Genomic DNA, 21354 nt, shown 5'->3' with positions numbered 1-21354 from the left:
AATCAATTAAAGGAGTCCTGTGTGTGTCATTTAACTGAATCTACATTTTAAGTCATTTTGTAAGCAACTGACAAACCTAAGTGTCCTGGATGAGTTCTTTTTGTCTGTTTTACTGGCAGACTCTGGTTACAGCAATATGGATGTTTTCTCTCAACAGCATCAGCGACTTCTCAACATTTTGGAAGCAGAGAAGGAAGTGTTATCAGAAAAAATAGAGGAAGCTTTGATGCAGCAGTCAAAAAACCACAAGGTATTGCTTTTATTTATATAAAACAAAAAAAGAAAGACGGGGGTCTGATCTTCACCATGGAGCTGATTGGGAATGATCCTGTCACAATCGTGGACAGGAAGAGGAAGTTTTCTCAAGCGCTTTGACTGTTTGAAATGGTTTTTAGGCACTCCTTGATCGTGTATCGGAGTTTCATTTTTCATATCATTTACAGGAAGTGCTTGACAAATGTTTGGATGAAGAAAGACAAAGAAGTAAGGAGGCTGTGGCAGCTGCTGCAAAGGTATCTCTTGTTAAGTAGTAGACGTGCAATGTGGATTCTACGTGTGTCATTACAAATGCCAAGTTCAGCACCTCATTCTTTTTTCAGAACTAAATCGGTCAAATTGTATGTTTTCCTCTGTGTTTAAAAGAAGGTAGCTCGTGAACGTGTCTGCTATATCCTATGCCTTAATACAGATAGTCTATGCAACTTCTATCTGAGATAGCCTCTGAATTAGTTCATAAAAACAACATTGCAGTTCAGTTGTTGGTGTTACCTAAATATCTGGTTTCGTGGACTTTCAGTTAACGACATCAATGCATCTTGATTTGAAGAGATAGGTAGCTGGGTCAACTGAAGATCTTAATAAGACAGCATTGCGTCTTATTTGATTTTTGTTATATATGGTCATTTTCAGTGAAGACAGAACTATTTTATAAATTGTATAAAAATTTGGACTTTTGAACAGGTTTCCAATTATTTCATATGAGTGATGTTTGACTAAAAGTTTGTATTTATTTTTTTAAAGGTGATTTCTTTGGCCTATTTCATTATTAAGTGCATTGGGGTTAGGACAGTAATTTTGTAAATGTTAAGCTATCTTTCATTTCTAATAGTGATGTAGGATCTAGTACAAAATTTCAGTTGCATATAATGATCTGGGAAAAGTAGTGATGTATGTTACTTAGCACGGTTGGTTAGGCTATATTATCATTTTCTATCTATCTTCATATGTAGTACATGATAGTCAGAGCATGTCTCTGAATATCGTTCAGTAACACAAGAAGACATCTGTTACATGGTCGATATCTAGGGGAAAATGTGTATATAATAAAATAATTTAATAGGGCATTTTTTTAACTTATATTGTTATTATATTTTATAAATGTCCAACTAAAAAAACCCATGTCCCAATGAATTGGAAGAACCAGCTTTATTTATAAGTGTAGTTATTTGAGGAACCTGGTGGTTTTTTGCCATTTATACCTTCAATTGACCAGTTCCATAATCACCATTAAAGGGCATTGGAATCACTTGTGTGCTTAGTGAAATTGGGAGGTGGGGGTGGAGGGGTGTGTCCATGTTTCTTTATTTTGAACTTCAGCCTGCCATTATTTATTTGTAGATATTATGCAATGATTGTCTTGCTGATAAATATATTTACGTGGCTCAGCATGTGTAGAGCTGTCCTTGTTACCTCAAATTCAGTGTGTGTCTTCTGGTGATTTCATGTAATGGTTGAATATAAACATTTGGAAAAAAAAAAAGATTAAACAGTCCTTCTTGTAGAATGCATAGCTAAGGAGCTTTGAGAGGGAAGACGCATTTGTTTTAAGTATGTGTTGGCTGCTTTGCCACAGAAAACGCTCAGACTGTTTTTGGACTTTAGATATCTGTGGGTAAGGGCAGGAATATCTCATATATGGGAATATCAAGCAATGCAGGGAGGCCCATGTTCTACCCACTCTTACATGGCTTCTGCTGCATGTTTTTTGTGCTGGCTTTAAGCAAATTAGTTATGATAAATTCCCACCTACTGAAAACACTTGATCCTTGCTTGTAACTTTCTTTTTCTTTCTGTAACTACAAAGTCATTGTCCAGTGGTAATACCTGCTTGGTTGCACCTTAAGATAAATTTAAGCACGTAGTTCAGAAGTGAAAATATTCATATCCTGTATCTTGTTAGCTCATAGATCTCGTTAGAGGAAGCAATATGTATCAGTTAGGCACCCATGTTAGGTATATTAATCATTTATTTGTGCTTGATTTGTTTCAAAGGTTGAAAAAGAAGTAGTGCGGGAGGCTGTTCTGAAAGCAGTAGAGGAGGAAAGGAGAAATATGGAGAAGATTCATGCAGAAGAAAGAAAAATGTGGGAAGCAGAACGTGACAGACATAAAGAGAAGATTGCCCAGGCTGTTGAGGAAGCCATGCAAGAGCAAAGAAAGCATAATCAAGTTAGTATATCTTACCATTCCATGGACCTACTTTGTGTATTTTATTTTTTTCTTTAGAATGTCTTCCTAATGTTGTGGTAGATTTTCTTATGACGTCTGTCGTTGATCACGGCACCTAGTGGATACTTGCAACGCAGAGCGATCTTGTTAGTTTATCTTCATCTAGACTATGTGTATGGAGAGAAGTTGGCACATTCCAAACAAAATTCCTGCAACCTTTTCAGGTACCTATATTGAAATGAGATGAATCATACCCTGCAAATGCCTGTTTTTGTCCACTGACTTCAAAAGGAGCCCAAGATGACTAGCTCAGATACTGGCTTTTATGTTGTATGTTATGTAAAAGTCAGTTTAGGTGACTATTTTTATACCTATGGAAAAGAAGAGATGTTACATTTGTTCCTTATTATGCTGGAATTCCATTGTCTCTCTTAGTAAAAAGGTATTTTTCTAGGACAAAAACTGGAATAGGTAAAAATTAAAGAGAGGGTTATGAAAATTGGAAACCTAAACCTGTAATGAACCAGAGTTACTTTTTAGAGAGGTGCTTCTATAAGGTTAATTGTACATCAAGACAAGTTGAGAGGGACATTCCCAACATTGCTTTTAACAATTGTAGGAATTGCAAATTAAATATGCTATTAATAGCAGTTAAATTACTCTTCCAAAAGTTGAATTTTGTAGTTTCTGATGCTGGAAATATCTGGGAGAAGAGTCTCTAAATTCACTGATTTCTTGGTGGCATATTGGAATGTTATAGTCTGAAGAATTTTAAACGAGAGATATTTCATTTGGGTGTTGGAATTTGATATTACTGTATTTTTTTTTATTTTTTTGTCCTCAGTAGCAAAAAAAATAAATAAATAAAAAGGAAAACCACCAAAAAACCCCTTAGAATTTGAAGTAAAATAGAATGTCACGGAAGTTTAAAAATGAATTTTTTGGAAACAGACCTTTCTGCTGGAAATGGAAACATTTCCCTTTCCAGCCTTCAACAGAATTATTAAACTCCTACGTAATCAGTTACACAAAAAGTTGGATTTTTGATGCTGAGCCAATATTATGCACCGTGTTGCTATTTCTAACATAAACGGAATGATTTTTACTTTGTATATAGCTTGTTAACTTCTTTTTGAATGTAAATATATCAAGTGGTAAGATGTCAGTTTTACCATACCGATAAACCTTCAGGCACTCAAGCTCATCTTTACAACAAAGAGATAAGTAGCTGACTTCAAAGCTAAATTCAAGATGAGAATAATTTCACGGAATCCTAGAATTGTCTAAGTTGAAAGTGACCTTTAAGATCATCGAGCCCAACCATCAGCCTAACGCTGCCAGAACCACCACTAAACCATGTCCCTGAGCACCATGTCTACCCATCTTTTAAATACCTCCAGGGATGGTGACCCAACCACTTCCCTGGGCAGCCTGTTCCAATGTTTTCTAACCCTTTCTGTGAAGAAACTTTTCCTAATATCCATCCTAAACCTTCCCTGGCCCAATTTGAGGTCATTTTGGTATCAGACATATAAAATGAGCTTTAAGAGCAGTACTGTTATTTCAAGAAAGAGAGATTTCTTTCTGACTAATGCATTACTTTGGAGCATAATACTAGGAAAGGGAAGCCTTACTTGTTTTTAACAAAATCTCTCTTCTCTTAGTTTGTTGATTTATCACCAGAGGAAGTAATCTATATGTGAGAAAGAAAGTATATTTTTATTTTTACTTCTCTGGTTTTTTTCATTTTTAGTCTTGTATCACACTAGTAATTGTCAGAGAAACCTAGATTAAAATTCAATTTTATTCTGCTGTAAGTTAATTTAAAGAGATTTGCTTTACTCATTTCAACCAAAACAAAGAAATTAAGCATAATATTAAAGAGAATGGATTTTCCTTCACTAATACTGCAATAAGTCTGCAAAATTGAAAGCGAAAGATCAGAAAGGGTCAGTGGAGTCTTCCGCAAATAGGTGAGTGTCATGGTTTCAGCTGGGATAGAGTTGACTTCTTACGAGCAGCTGGTATAGTGCTATTTTTTGGATTTGGAAGAGAAATAATGTTGATAGCACACTGGTGGTTTTGGTTGTTGCTAAGCAATCAAGGCCTTTTCTGCTCCTCATAGTGCTCCACCATCGAATAGGCTGGGGGTGCATAACAAGTTTGGAGGGGATACAACTGGGACAGCTGACTCCAACTGACCAAAGGGATATTCCATGTCATAGAATCATAGAATGGTTTGAGTTGGAAGGGACCTTAAAGATTTTTTAGTTCAAACACCCCTGCCATGAGCAGGGACACCTTCCACTAGACCAGGTTGCTCAAAGCTCCATCCAACCTGGCTTTGAACACTTCCAAGGATGGGGCATCCACAGCTTCCCTGGGCAACCTCTTCCAGTGTCTCAATACCCAGATAGACTTGCTGAGGGTGCACTCAGTCTTCCTAATACCTAAATCTGCCCTCTTTCAGTTTAAAACCATTACCCCTTGTCCTATCATTACACTCCCTGAGAGTCTGCCTCCACCTTTCCTGTAGGTCCTCTTTAGGCACTGGAAAGCTGCTATAAGGTCTCTCCAAAGCCCTCTCCTCTCCTGGTGAATTTTCCTGGGTTACCATGCGAAAGTCTTGTCGAGCCCTATGCCCCATCCAACCCAACTTTGAACACTTTCAGTGATGGGGCAGCCAGAACTTCTCTGGGCAACCTGTTCCAGTGTCTCACCACCCAGACAGACTTGCTGAGGGTGCACTCAATCTCACCATCCATGTCACTGACAAAGATGTTAAACAGTACCATTCCAAATACCGACCCCTGAAGAACGCCACTTGGACGTCAAGCCTTTGACAGCAACTCTTGGAGTGCGGCCTTCCAGCCGGTTCCTTATCCACCGAGTGGTCCATCTGTCAAATCCATGTCTCTCCAATTTAGAGATAAGTATGTCGTGTGGGACAGTGTCAAATGCTTTGCATCTGATATCATGCTCAGCCATATAAAGCTGGGGGAAGAAGAAGGAAGCGGGCGATGTTCGGAGGTAGGCTGTTTGTCTTACCAAATAACCATTACGCGTGATGGAGCCCTGCTTTCCTGGAGAAGGCTGAACACCTGCCTGCTGATGGGAAGCAGTGAATGGATTACTTGTTTTGCTTTGCTTGCAAAACGTTTGCTCTTCCAATTCTCATAGCACTATACAAAAGGTCAACTCTATCCCAGCTGAAACTACGACAGTGAGGCAGAATGGCTTCTAGTCATGGCACCCATAAGTAAATCTAGGAGTAATTAATGGAAAAATTTGAAGACAATCAAAATGTTATAATTTTATTTGAGGTACAAACCCACTTTATGTGGTTTAAATATATTTGGGTCTGTCTTGGAGTTGAAGAACAGAACAGAAGAAATTGAGACCCTGAATTTGACAGCCAGAATTGCTGCGGTACAGCATCAGCAGACACTGAGAATCATAACCAAGAACAACCCTACAACCCTGGCATTAAAAAAAGAATTTCCTCTAAATGGCTGTAAATTAAGAATAGAGAAGATGCACAATCAATGTAAAAAACTAAAAAGTGAAACTAGACAAATCATTAGAGAAAAGGACACTGTCATATGCATGGGGCAAGCTAAACTAAATGGGAAAGATATTTGAGAAACTGCAGCAGCATTGTTTATCTGTAAAATGTTTAAATGATGAAAATGAGGAAAAACAAGTTTCTATGTTGTAATGGTATGATTTTGTTGGCTTCTCCTTTGTCTTCTAGATCAGAAAATAAGTTTAGGAGTCTTAATTCTTTGTTTTAAAGGAGGAATTTACTCTCAACTAATTTTCTTTATAAAATAAAAGGTGTTCTTTTTTTTTCACGGGTTTTTAAACACATGGACCAGAAGAAACTTGTAGAACTTGGTTATGTAAAAGGAAACAAATGGAAAAAACCTTAAAGTATGCTAGTTAACACTTCTTCGGTCAGACAATTTTAGCATAAGAACAGTAAAGCTTTGAAGATCACAGTTCTGCTGAATCAGGTGGTGAGATTTCCCTTCGTCTTCTAAATAATTTGTTTAAAAGAAGAAAAGATGAATGTTTACTGTGCAGGGATGATACAGGTGTTTTTTTAGACTTTTGTTGTTGCTGTGGCGGGGTGGCCAGGAAGGAGAGCCATAGTGGATTCAAATCTGGAAGCTTTATGCAGATTGCTGCTACTTGATAGATATTCATGCTTGACAAAACTTTTTCCTAAAAAATTGTTTGTCCTCAGTCAGAATAGGTGTTGAGCTTGCAGAGAAGAGTTGCTACTTCCATATAAGATTTATTTTATTAATTTAACATTGCCAGAGAAAAACTGGGGGACTTAAGGGCAGTTTAATAACTAACTCATGAGTAATATCAAAAATTTTGTTATCAAATATGAAACAGCAGAGTAAAGGAAAAACTTACAGTGAAGTAGGAACTAAGACCTACTGAATTAATGTTTTGACTTGATGGAGCAACCTTGACATACGCCCTTCTCCTTTGTTTAAAAGAAATTAAAGTAACATGAATATTGCATTTGTTTTCATGAAAGCTTTGCTGTTCCAGTGACTTGGGGTCTTTACTTAGAGACATGGGATTTTTATTCCCAGAAGATATTAATAATATCTTCCCAGAAGATACTATTCTCTGAAGCCTTATAACTCTGATGGGATAAATAGTAAGTATTATGCCACCAAGGAAATGGTAAAAGTTTTTCTAGAGCACTGTCTGAAGAGGCTGTAAGGTATTAGAAGTCCAAAGATTTTGCTTTTGGTTGAGACTGGCAGCATCTTCAGGTTTTATACATGTGTTATCCGGTGCTTAGTGCTTTTATAAAAGAGATGGGGTTTTTTCTTTTTTTTCTTTTTGATTCAGAAGAGGATTCTTAGTTTTGGGGAGGGTGGGCTTGCATTTTAAATCAGTGAGAATAAGCTCTCCTCGAAAGAAGTGAACAGTCTTTTGATTAAAGATAATGTTCATTTGCACAGTAACCTCATGATCCTTTTACAACAGATTGAGAAGTCATTATAGATGAGGAACTCATATATTCAGCAGGCTAGATGTAGCTTGGCATGTCTCCAGTATTTATTTTTTTCTCTTTTTGATACATTGTATGGTGTTTTTTCCAGTGGCAAGTTCCCTGCAAGGAGAGTTTAATATGACTGGTAGTTGACAGTGTTGATAGGAATGCTTGGTGAAATTCTTCCACTAGAATGTTGTGGTTTTTTTCTAGAATACTTATTTGAATAACAAAGTGGTTGCCCTCTGGATAAGGAGAAACTATAACAGGTAATTTCGCTGAAAGCAGAAGCTTTTTCCCTAAAATTCAAAATTGCAGTGAAGCTCCAATGGTACAACTATAAACTTCAGTGAAAAAACAACGGACAGTCCTCTCCGTTGTAATCTTTTTTTCCATCTATTTCTACTCTTTAAAAAAAATAAAATCCAAAAATTCTTCAAGGATATAGGATGATGAGATCCATACAATTTTGGATAAAATAGAAGGGTGATATACTGTATTTATAATTAGTGGGCCATGCAGAGTAGGTAGAGCAGTAGCTACTATAGATATAATGCTATCGTGCACAGAGCTCTCTGCATGGTTGTTGTTATGAATTTACAAAGCTAAATACTCAATTATATAAATGAGGTGAAATCGGGGGGGGGGGGGGGGATGTGGGGAGGAGAAGAGGACAAAAGTAGCAAAAGAAGCTAAAGAGAATTCATGCACCAGAATTTTTGTTTTAAAGGAAATTCATTAAAATGAAAGCTGGCAGCTGCAGGGTGAAGCCTGGAAATTTAGGTCCATGTCATAGCTTGAAATTAATAACTCTCCTAAAGCACTCAAAGCAAAGAATAACCTCTGTCATTTCCTGAGGGCTTAAATTTAAAATACTGTGTATAATCTACTGTAGTTTACCCTAATTCTCAAAGGAAAAAGAGCTTGAGTTCATCATTAGCATTATCCACACAGCAGATATATTAGAGACTCAAATGTTCTGAAGGCTGCAAATAATTAGAAAAAAAAAAAAAAAAAAAAGCCTTTAATTTATTAAAAGAACTAGCATAAACTCTGCTTCCTCTTGGACGTGAGCAAAAGCACTAAGGCAAAATGATCTTACCAATGGGAAATTATTTCAGGAAAAATGAAGCTGCAGTGTTTTATTCAGCCAAGTCATAACTGAGATATACAAAGAAAAATATTTTTGCAAGAAAAGTTAACTAGAAGACTTATGAAAAAAAAAAAAAAGTGAACTTCCCCGTAGTCTTTGCTGAGAAAATCTCTAAGCAGTCAAGACAACAGTCTTGACTGTTCACAGTCCTGAGGGTTCATGTTGTGGTGTTCTTTGCAGAACAATAAATTTGTAAGTTATAATCTTGGAAAATATTAATATAATTTTACTGGCAAACATCTAAATAGCTGAAAAAAAATTTGATTCTTCTGCACTTTATGGGCTTTAAAGTATGTCTAAAGTTTTTCCATGAGTTTATGAATAATAATATATGCCATTGCTTAGCAGGTAAAAGGCAAAATGTCTAGAACTCATGGTGCTTAATCCCCAAAAATGAATGGCTACTTAACTGTTACATTATTAAAACTTTTTTGGTATTCACGCTCATCTGCTTGAGGGAGTGCTTCTGTTGATAGTTCTGGCAAGCCTGAATCAATTTTATATTGAATGTCTTAAGGATTTCCATACGCAGTCATATCACAGAATCACAGATATGTAAGTTAACAAAAGATATGTAAATGAAAACATGAAGATGTTGGCTGTATACTTAAAGAACTGGCTTTTTTTTTTTTTCTTTTCTACTGTCACTTAACTGTTAAATTTTTGTTGAAAATTAATATTTTTCTAAATATTTTTCCTTATCACCGTGTATTTGAGAAGGCTGGAAGAACTAAGAAATAAAAGTTTATCTAAAAAGTTACTTCCCATTCTAGCTTTCAGACAGATTTATTAGCTGTGGAATGCCCCTTTCTTACCCCTCTAATCTGTAAAAAAACCATCGTTTTTTCTTTTGTGTCAAATCAGCAAGAGTATAGTGAATATTTTGGAGGGTAGTATGAGGAAAAAAGAAAATATATGGGGATTATACATTTGTCTTATCTTTTTATTGTCCAGTAAGGCTACTTTTGCAGATGGATTCTGTGACATCTTTTTAGGTGTCAAAACAATGGAATTTTGTTTATTGGCACCACAAAAAACAAAACACACTTAAAAAACTAGAGAACATTGAGTTCAAGTGCATGCCCCTTTCCTGATTTTGAAATCTGTGAATTCATTTCATATTGTGAATCCAGTTATCTGTCTTTTTCTTCTTCATTGGTTGTACACGGTAGTTTTCAGGGTTGTTCTGAGAGAATTTTTCTCATTTGATCTCCTGTAATCTCTTTCTATCCTGTCTGTTCATCTCCTTCATACATATACTCGCTCCTGAGCTGCTTATTTGTAAACATCCATCCAACTGCTGTTCCCATGATGGTGGTACAAAAATCTCTTTCTTCTTCGATCACTTTAAGTGATGAGATACCTGGTATTCCCTAAAATTTTATTATGAAATCATCATAGTGTTTTTAAGACAGAGCTGTTTTCTGTGATCTGCGCCTCCTGTAACTTGCAGAACTTGCATCTTGTATCTGTGTGATATAACAGGTGATCTGGTAATTTTGGCAAGGCAGGAGATAGGCTAGTTTGGGAACGCCTACATTGTGGAGAGGCAAGATACCACTAGGTAGCTCTTTGGTGGCAGTTTTCTGTGGTACTCCATGACGTTATGCTGCGTTAGCCGAATCGGGAGCTATTGCCTCCCTAGGTTTAGATAGTTGCTTTATGCTTTCTATGTAAGATTCCCTCTTGGTTGGTATCAAATTTGGAAGCCTAACTGACTTTTTCCTCCATGCCTTCTGGGAGCGCTATTTCTGTCTACACTAAAAACGCTAAAAAATATCTTTGATACCACTTTATGAATGTATCGCTATCACTTGAAGTTCAATAGGTCTCTTAATCTTTCCTTTCTTCTTTCCCACTCTCCAAATGCTTTCTGGTGCCTTCAGGACCAACCATGTTGCTTGTTACTCTGGACTGTATCATGGTATTGTTTCAGTTTTAATCGTAATTATAATTGTTTACATGTTGCTGGTCATTTAGGCATCATATCCGTTAAGAGATCCATATCATATCTATCAACATAGATATAATCTTCATCTAAGATCCCACTTTTCCTGTATTTTTATTAATGCATCTTTTTTTTCCTGTCCTAACAATTATAGTTTGTCCTTTCAGAATACTGCCCTGGTGATAACTTTCTAGCCCTTTACCCTCTATTTATAATATTGTTACTGGGAGAACTACTTTTACCCTTAAAATGTTCATGATATTGGCATCGCTTTCCTTTCTTTTATGATGTTTATGTACTTGGGAGGGTTTCCACATGGCATATAACATTAATTTCATTTCCTTAAATACATCCTCAAAACTTCTCACCTGTGATAGACAAAGCATCGAGTGCGTTGCCAGTTCAGGGAATATAAAATAGTATCACTTTGTCAGTCTTGCTTTGGCCATTTCTTATTTGTTTCGTCTTATACCTAGGTTACAGAATCCTATGAGGAAGACAGAGTTTGAAATACTCGATTTATTCTGTGATTCTGAAGTTCCCAGCAAAATGACATATTGCAATTCCAGGAATAGCTTTGTTAGACTTTGTAGGATTTTGATTGGGTGAGAGAGTGTTAATCTTTGGAAGAAAAAAAAAGATATTTTTTCAGCAACAGGCTTGGACTATCGTAACATTGTTGTTCATGTTCAATAGCTTGTGGATCTTGAACAACAAGTTGTTGTTGGCTTTTTTTCTCAGTGTCATGGTTCCTACCTAAATAGGCTATTGAGCTGGAGAAGAATCATAGAATAATAGAATCATCTGGGCCAGAAGGGACCTTCAAAGGTCATCTAGTCCAACCCCCCCGCAGTCAGCAGGGACACCCCCCACTAGACCAGGTTGCCCAGGGCCTCGTCGAGCCTTACCTTGAATGTCTCCAGGGAAGGGGCCTCAACCACCTTCCTTGGCAAGCTATTCCAGTGCTCCACCACCCTCATGGTAAAGAACTTATTCCACATGTCTAATCTAAATCTGCTTTTTTCCAGTTTAAAGCCATTGCCCCTCGTCCTGTCCCTGCAGGCCTTTGTAAACAGACCCTCCCCAGCCTTCCTGTAGGCCCCCCTCAGGTACTGGAAGGCCGCTATGAGGTCTCCCCGGAGCCTCCTCTTCTCCAGGCTGAACAACCCCAGCTCCCTCAGCCTGTCCTCACAGCAGAGGTGCTCCAACCCCCTGATCATTTTGGTGGCCCTCCTCTCGACCCGCTCCATCAGGTCCATGTCCTTCCTATATTGAGGGCTCCAGACCTGCACACAGTACTCCAGGTGAGGTCTCACCAGAGCAGAGTAAAGTGGCAGAATCACCTCTCTGGATCTGCTGGCAACACCTCTTGATGTGACGCGTGGAAACAAACCCTACAACTCGAATAGAGTTATAAAGCAGGTATGGTTATTGCGGCGCCGGGTGCAAGGGGGATTTCTCCTCCTAACTTGCACACTGGCTCGTAAAACAAGTATCTATTTATGATAAAAAGTATACATATTCATTAATGTGGGCTGGGTTATTATAATTAATTCTAAGAAAAGGCGTTACTATTCTAATTATTTCTAGGAACTTGTTATCATAAATCTCCTCCCCTTGCCGCATGCCTACTGTCGCCCGGTGGTCGTGGGCCGGGATCTTCTGGAGGAAGGCTCATAGTCTTCTTCACCATGTACTTTTACCTTTGGCTTAGAATGCTGGGCTGGCTGGACCCCAAACCACGAAACTGGTCCCGACCAGATGGACACTTTACCCAGACAATTGGGTTCCTCCTTAGCATGCAGGCTGTTCCTGCTATCTTATACACAAGGCCAGTTCCTTATCTTGGAATGCTGGGCTCCTGGGCTCCGAGCTCTGTTCTTTGCCAAGCTGTACTAAATCTACACTAACGACCTTTAACCATTCATTCTCCGAATCAAGTCCCCCCTTTTCTTTCACCTTTGTAAATTCTTTTACAATTGCCTATAACACACTTTCCTTCTCCATCTGATTTCTAAAATACTTCCCTGACTCCACTCGTTCACGGAGCTGATGCTTCTTCCATTGAATGTATTCATCTTTGGTCCCCCTGGTACAACACATAAGACATCTAGCTAATGCACACACTAAGATTCCTAACACAAGTATTGCTACTAGAAGGATAAACAGTTGTTTAAGCCAAGCCAGGTTAGGTAACCACGAGGTTAACTTTTCCCAAAGGTCTGAAAACTCGAATGTGGTGTCATCTTGCGCAGTCTGATGCAAAATCTGAGTTTTAGCTATGAACTTGCTCCATTCCCAGGCTATTGTCCTATTCACCGGCCCCCTGCGTCTATATTCCCCGTGTTCCCAGGTACAATTGTTACTGCTAATTAACACAACAAGCTCTTCTTTCAACACTTGTAAATCAAATCTGGGTCCTAACGGGTAGATATTATCATCGTACTCACAATACCCGTTCAACTCATTTCCCCCTCTTGCCCAAAATTTGGGCCAGGTCCCGTTGGCACTGTTCCAATTGCTTGCTGCCACCCCATATAGAGGCAATTTCATTTCTCCTTTGGGTAGGGTAGTACATACCCAACAATCTGACATGTTAGTAGCCCTTACCAATGTTTCCAGATTTTGTGAATATGTATTCATATCCCATGTCCCTCCCCCTGAAATACAAAGTCCTGGCATGTTGACGACTATTAATGTCATTAATGTCCATCTTTTCGTTGGAGGCAAAGTTTCAGGGGTCCGGCCTGCGTAGATGTCCACTGGGGTTCTGGAGCTCTCTTGACTCGAGTCCAATGGATCCAAGCGGCTTGTTCCTTAATCTTTATGGCTGTGTGAGTGGTCAGCAGTACCTGGAAGGGACCTTCCCACTTTGGCTTCAGTGGTGAATCTGTAAAAGACTTGACATATACATAATCCCCAGGTTCGATCTCGTGTACTGGTCCATCCAGCCCACGAGCTCTTGTTCCCAGAACCAGTTTTTCTACCCCTCAGAGCTGTTTTTGTAAATTTATCATGTAATCTGTCAATATTTCATTCCCTAACTCTGTGGATGTCCCGTCTTGTACGCTATATGGTCTCCCATATAGTATTTCAAAGGAGCTCAAACCTTCTTTGGTTCTGGGTTTTGTTCTTATCCTGAGAAGGGCTAATGGTAATGACTGAGGCCAGGCCAAGTTAGCTTCCTGGCCTAGCTTCACAATCTGCATTTTGATTAAGTGATTCATCTTTTCTACCTGACCACTCGATCGTGGGTTGTATGGGGTATGAAGTTGCCAATCTATACCCAATAATCTGCTTACTTTTGAAACAACCTTTGCAGTGACATGAGATCCTCGGTCCGAGGAAATCACTGCGGGAACCCCAAATCTTGGTACGATTTCTTGCAACAATGCTTTAACCACTTCTCTTGTTTTACTGGTTCGGCAGGGAAATGCCTCTGACCATCCTGAAAAGGTATCAGTTAATACTAATAGGTATCGAAACCCCCCTTTTCTTGGAAGTTCTGAAAAATCAATTTGCCATTGTTGTCCCAGATAGTTTCCCTTCCCTATTTGGCCAAACTGGACTCTGGGACCTGTCCTAGGGTTGTTCTGTAAACATACCTCACGCTGCTGAGTGACTTGTTTGACAGTGGCATATAGATTCCGAGCACATATTAGCCTACTCAGGTATCTGTAAAGTGCCTCTGTTCCCCAATGGGATTTCTTATGTTCTGCTGTGACTACAGCCCATAGTAACGAGAAAGGCACTATTATTTTTCCCTGTGGGGTTCTGACCCATTTCCCTTCAATTTTCCCATTTAAGTCTTTGATCAATTTGTGATCGTCCCTAGAATATCTAGGTTCTGTTGTCAATTTGTATCTTACCATCTGGGACCAAGGATTGTACCTCTGCATTACCCATCTCTGCTGCTCTTTTGGCTTCTCAGTCCGCCAGTGCGTTGCCCAGTTCCGGAGTGGTGTTCCCTTTTTGGTGAGCTTTGCAGTGCATGATAGCCACTTTGGTAGGCAGTAATACTGCATCTAAGAGCTTGAGAATTTCTTCAGCATGTTTTATGTGTTTCCCTTGTGTAGATAAGAGTCCTCTTTCTCTCTAGACCGCCCCGTGAGCATGCACTACCCCAAAAGCATATTTAGAGTCTGTTCAGATATTTATTCGTTTTCCTTTGGCTAATTCCAGGGCTCGGGTTAGTGCTATTATCTCAGCCTTTTGGGCTGATGTATTTGGGGCCAGGGCCTTGGACTCTATTACCTTCTCTGTGGTGGTTACCGCATAGCCAGCTTTGCGTATCCCCTGTTGAATGAAGCTGCTCCCGTCGGTGAACCAGGAATCCTCTGCATCTTCCAATGGTTCTTCTTTCAGATCTGGTCGACTGGAGTACACAGCCTCGATTGTTTCCAAGCAGTCATGGGTCACCGATTCTCCTTCGGTTCCGCTGAGGAAAGAGGCTGGATTGACAATATTAGTTACTGTTATTTCTACATCATCTTGCTCTATCAGGATAGCCTGGTACTTAAGAAACCTCTGAGGTGAAAGCCAATGCCCCCCTTTTACTTCCAGTACTGCTGAGATGGTATGTGAAACCATAACTGTGATTTTCTGGCCTAGGGTGAACTTACGGGCCTCTTGGATGTTTATTACCACTGCTGCCACTGCTCGGAGACAGCTGGGCCACCCTTTACGTACTCCGTCGAGCTGTTTGGAGAAGTATGCCACCGCCCTTCGATAGGGTCCCAGATTCTGAGCTAGGACTCCTAAGGCCATTCCTTGCTTTTCATAGGAAAACAACCAGAAAGGTTTAGTAGTATGGGGTAATCCCAGGGCAGGTGCTTCCATTAACCTTTTTTTTAACTGATGGAAGGCTCTGTCCGCTTCCTTATTCCACACAATATTCTTTGAGTTAGATTTTAATAACTTGTATAGCGGCTTTACCAAGAGTCCGTAGTTATATATCCAGAGACGACACCATCCTGTCATTCCTAGAAAGGTCAGAAGTTCCTTAGGCGTCTGTGGTCGAGGTGTCTGGCAGATGGCTTCTTTCCTCTCCTTCCCTAGTGTCCGTTGGCCTGCGGTTATTTCATATCCCAGATAGGTCACTTACTGCTGGGCTATCTGTGCCTTCTGTGGAGAAGCTTTATAGCCATTAAGTCCAAGAAAATTTAGCAGGCTCACAGTCCGTTCTAGGCATGTTTCTCTGGTGTCAGTGGCGAGTAATATATCGTCCACATACTGCAAAACCACTCCTGACCCAAGCGGGCGTTTCCACTGGTCCAAGTCTTTGGCTAGCTGATTTCCAAAAAGTGTTGGACTATTTTTAAAGCCCTGTGGTAGCACAGTCCATGTAAGCTGTGTTTTCCTTCCAGATTCTGGGTTTTCCCATTCGAATGCAAATAAAAGTTGGCTCTCTGGGCTCAGAGGCAAGCAGAAAAAGGCATCCTTTAGGTCCATGACGGTAAACCACGCCAATTCAGGTACCAATTTAGTTAGAAGAGTGTATGGATTTGCTACTACCAGATGTAAATCCTCAACAATTTTGTTGATAGCCCTGAGATCCTGTACTATACCATCCGGCTTTTTGACAGGTAATATTGGAGTGTTTTACTCTGATTCACATTCTTTCAGCAGCCCATACTCGATAAACTGGTCTATAGTTTGTCGGATCCCCTTCCTATCCTCTATCCTGAGGGGATACTGTTTGACTCTCACCGGTCGTACTCCTTGTTTGGGTTTTATCACTATTGGGGAAGCACTTTTTGCTCTCCCTGGCACTCCCGAGGCCCATACCCCCGGATAAATTTGGTCTCTAATCTCCTCAGGCACTCCTGGAGTAATGGGAGTTCTTATCAGGGTCAATCTTAATACTTCAATTAGTTGATCTTCTCTTATCCGAAGTTCAATTTTTCCTTTTTTGAATTTAATTTCTGCTCCCAATTGTTCTAATAAATCTCATCCTAGCAAGGGTTTCAGGGAGCTTGGCATGTATAAGAATTTGTGTATCCCCAATTGTTTTCCCAATTTGAACCTAAGAGGTTTGAGAAAATATGCCTTTTCACTCTGGCCAGCGGCTCCCTTTACTGTCACAAAATCAGTATCAATAGGGGTCAGGGCTTCATTCAAGACCGAGAATGTTGCTCCTGTATCTACCAAAAATTCTATTTCTTGTTGTTTTTTCCCTAGCCTTAGAGTAACCAGTGGATCCGCTAGGGTAGATTCCCCAGGTCCCCGTTAGTCCCCCTTTGCCTGGACCTGTATCCTTCCCTTCTCAGAGGCCTTTTAGGTCCCATATCTCCAAATCCTTTACTCTCTTGTAGCGCCGCTACTAACTCTCACTTATCTTTCCTTCCGTCTTAACACTCTCCACGCTTCTCTGCTTTCTGCCAGCCTCAACTCTCTCCGGATATCACTTGCTGCAACATCTCTTCAACTTTCCTTTTCCTTCTTTCTTATTACACTATTGGGTCTTGTGGAGCCACTAGTCCACAGTCCTGCTGATATTTGGGGTGGTTCCGAAGGGTGAAAAACATGTCCGCATATGTGACTTCATCCCACTTTCCTTCCCTTCTAAGGAATAGCATTAATTGTAATATAGTATTGTAATTAAGGGTCCCATTAAAGGGCCATTTCTCCTGATCATCTAACTTGTAAAGGGGCCACCACTGATTACAATATTTAATTAAGGTTTTCTTGTCCACACTGCCACCTGGTGAACCTCCGATCTCCTTCCAGTGTGCTAAAATACACCCTAGGGGACTCTTTTTCAGTATCTCGCCTCCTTGATTATTGCCCATTTTATGTTCTCCTTACCCCCTTGGTTAAGAGGTGACCCTGATCTCCGTGTGTCACCTAAGTGTTATTCCTGTTTCCCTCCCGGGAAATGGTACAGCTATATCCCTGTCCCTACCTTTATCTCCAGGGGTAGGCTATGTCTCCACAGATTACTTGTTTCAACTCTCCCGCCCGCTCGATCTTTTCCCACTCAGTCCAGCTACCACACTGTGGACACCAAAAATCGTCCTCCTGATCTACCCAGACCTCCGTATTACAAGCAAAGCACTTTAAGATAAAAATAGGATCACAAACATTATCCGAATGTCCAAGACACTGCCACTCAATATTCTCAATATTTGGTTCACACAATGTTTCTTTACAGTCTGTCACACGCTTCGTTCGTCTCCGGCCGCTCTCCTCGTGGAGAACACGGAACCGCGGATCAGAACTCCACACTCGCTCCGCAGCAGTGCCGCGTCTCAATCGCTCATTTCACTCATACAATAATTTCCACCTTATATCAGACAATAACACGGTAGTGGTACCTTATGACAAATACAACAAGTAACAAACAGTATTACAATTCCACACACTAACATAAAAACCAAAACCGAGGGATCCCACACAAGCATAACCCAACCGTTAGCCCAAGCTTGAGCATACCCTGGGGCGAGTACGCCGACTCTTTACCACGCGTAGGACGTCTCCTCACGACTTACAGGTCCCCCTTAAGAAAACCCTAAACATACCTGGTCCGCAGTAGATGGTCCTTGTCTGTCCCCACGGTGATCTGGATGAGTGAGGGAGTCCTCCCAAGAAATCTCGGGGGCGCCCAGAGGAGTCCCATCCTCAGCAGGTCCCGCAGCCGGACGGAGGGGGTCCCATCTGGGGTGCCAAATTGACGCGCGGAAACAAACCCTACAACTCGAATAGAGTTATAAAGCAGGTATGGTTATTGCAGCACCGGGTGCAAGGGGGATTTCTCCTCCTAACTTATACACAAGGCCAGTTCCTTATCTTGGAATGCTGGGCTCCTGGGCTCTGAGCTCTGTTCTTTGCCAAGCTGTACTAAATCTACACTAATGACCTTTAACCATTCATTCTCCGAATCAGATGCAGCCCAGGATGCGATTGGCCTTCTGGGCTGCGAGTGCACATCGCCTGCTCATGTCCAGCTTCTCGCCCATCAGCACCCCCAAGTCCCTTTCCTCAGGGCTGCTTTCTAATACCTCATCCCCCAGTCTGTATTGAGCGCGAGGATTGTTCCGGCCCAGGTGCATAACTCTGCACTTGCTCTTGTTGAACCTCATGAGGTTTACTTGAGCCCACCTCTCCAGCCTGTCTAGGTCCCTCTGGATGACATCCTGTCCCTCTGGTGTATCGACAACACCACACAGCTCGTCCGCAAACTTGCTGATGGTGGACTCCATCCCTCTGTCTATATCGTTGATAAAAATGTTAAACAGTACTGGTCCCAGCACGGACCCTTGAGGGACACCACTTGTCACTGCTCTCCATCTGGACTTAAAGCCATTGAGTACTACCCTCTGGATGTGACCATCCAGCCAATTCCTTATCCACTGAATCATCCACCCATCAAATTTGTATCTCTCCAGTTTGGCGAGCAGGATGTCATGGGGGACCATGTCAAAGGCCTTACAGAAGTCCAGATAGATCACATCCATAGGTCGTCCCTTATCTAGTGACGCTAGAACTTGCTCTTCAAAGCAAGTCTCCAATTTCTGTTGTCTTTACTGTATGGTTCAACTTTCAGTGGGAGTGTTTGCTTACATTTCCCTCAAGAGGATATCCAACTAATATTTTCAGTTTCACTTTCTTCTTGGTTTTCCACCGTCTTGGAGAAACGTTAGTGTGTCCAGTGTTTATGGAGATCATGGTGATTCCATAAGGACACAGAAAAGCATCTTCCATGAAGGAAAAAAAGAAAAAAAAAAAAAAGTTTTATAATCTTGAGCGTGTGAGAAAGTACACAACTTAATAGCACTGACTGGAAAGAGATTCCTGCCGTTAGATCAGTTTATTTTTAATTTGCTTGCAAAGTCTGGAAAAGGAGTAGGTCACTCCGTGCAGACTTTAACCATGTCTGACTTCAGAAGTAGTTTGTAGTAGTTTATAACCACAGACATTATAATTTGAGGGTTACTATTTTCTGAGAAACCACTAGCATTGCAGTCTGTGGCTGCATTTCCTAGATAAAATTTGGTACTGCCACCTGATCCTCGTGTGGAAACAAAAGAATTTTCCTACAAAATTGCAAATCATCATATGGCTGTTTTTTTTTGTTTTGTTTTGTTTTGTTTTTTTTTTAAATACTGACTGGAGTTCTTGGATATATACAGTACACTGTTCTTTCTTTCTGTCTTCCTGCATGTGTGTGTATATATACATAGTGATTGCCTGGTTGTGATTCCTAATATATGATTGAATATGGTTTGTCAATTGAGTACTTGAATAACTTAATCTTATTTTTCTGTTTAGTGTTCTAGTCTTCTAACTGGTGTCAAGCACATGTATTTAAAGTCCTGTAAAAGAAGCTAACTTTGTGACTATAATGTAGTGCTCTGATCAGATATTAAAAAAAAAAAAAAAAAAAAAGAAAAGGGAGATGGAAGGGAAGAGTTGCACCTCAAGGGCAATTTGTGGAGTGCTCTTCCTCAGCTTCTTATGGGAAACTGGGTTTTCCCATTTTCTTGAATAGATTACAGTAACACTAAGAGCCTCAAATAATGTCATAGCCGTTTTAGCTAAAGATGAAATAAGGGCCAACTTTTTCTTTTGCAACCAAAATTTAAATTAGGATAAAATCTAAAGGTAGATATAGCATAACAGGAAAGAGAAAAGAAAGAGATGAAGGTAAAGTAAGCACATACACTGACAGGATGTACATGCAGCGAAGACTGTTAAACAGTAGTAATAGGTAATATCAGAATTTAAATTATCTTCTTATGGGTTGGTAATCTACTGCAATGACTGACAAAAACAGAGCAAAGACAGACAGTGACTTTAGCAAAGACAGACAGTGACTTTGAGAACTTAGAGGAGAAGATTTTGTGAAAGGTTGTGTAGAAGGAGGAGTGAAGATTTTTTTTCACAGAAGGAAAAATTGATATCACTGATTAATTTGAAGGACGGGGAAAATATATGACTGAGTTGGCTAGGGGACTGGGTGTTGTGTGATGTTTGCTCTTTGAAACCTTCTGAAAACTGGATGGAAAAGACAAGAGTTTCCCAGTTCATTGATACCACAGCAAAGAAGTCTTTTGATAGTCTTGAGTCGTCTGTCGTTGTTACACAGAATCCTGCGTTTGCCCATTGTGAGCTGCAAGTAAGGGACAGTGCAAACTAAATCAGCCACTTAAGTAATGTTGTTAGTTGTTGTAGTGTCTGCTTTTTAAGATATAACCCTGGGAAGAATGCTGTGTGTTTTCCTGTACTGCTTCATTTCTCCTGAATTTAGCAAGCAGGATAATGTTTAAACTCAGTTGAGAAACAGACATTCCAATCACAGGCCAGAGAAGCATATGATTCATGCTGGACTTTGGTTGGTGAAGTTTAATCGCCAAAAATAAGAAATGTTCTGGACTATTACCAGGAGTCTGGTAAATACAAATGTTGGGATGAAGCCCACCAAAGCACACATCTACAATCATATGAGATTGTCCGGTCTGATAGACAGATCATGTGGATCTGTCTGTTGAATTACCATTGTCATGGCAGACTGTGACTGTTGCGATAATTTTCAGATGATAACTGTAGTCAATATGTATCTGAAAGAGTGATATTTCAGTTTCGATTTCATTATGTACCCTATATTAATTTTGTATTATGAAGTAATAAATGCTTATTTATTTTGAAGATGTATTAGTACTTCTTTTGGTTAACTAGAATATGGTAGATGAATCATGGAATTCTTTAGGATGCATCTTTAAGATCATCAGGTTCAACCGTTAACCTAGTACTGCCAAGTCCACTACTAAACCATGTCCCTAA

The 21354-nt window shown here is 40.1% G+C and overlaps 1 protein-coding gene across 1 annotated transcript in view; it reads left to right on the top strand.

The window, feature by feature from the left end:
• Positions 1-21354, top strand: part of CCDC91 (coiled-coil domain containing 91) — a 158787-nt gene that overhangs the window by 98936 nt on the left and 38497 nt on the right. The window contains exons 9-11 of the mRNA XM_074155405.1: positions 158-250; positions 444-512; positions 2272-2448. Coding sequence (XP_074011506.1) covers positions 158-250; positions 444-512; positions 2272-2448 — 339 coding nt within the window. The remainder of the gene's footprint in view (positions 1-157; positions 251-443; positions 513-2271; positions 2449-21354) is intronic.

The sequence above is a fragment of the Numenius arquata genome, chromosome 1 (genome assembly GCF_964106895.1).
Source record: "Numenius arquata chromosome 1, bNumArq3.hap1.1, whole genome shotgun sequence".
Lineage (NCBI taxonomy): Eukaryota > Metazoa > Chordata > Aves > Charadriiformes > Scolopacidae > Numenius > Numenius arquata.
This window is presented reverse-complemented; position numbering and strand designations above follow the sequence as displayed.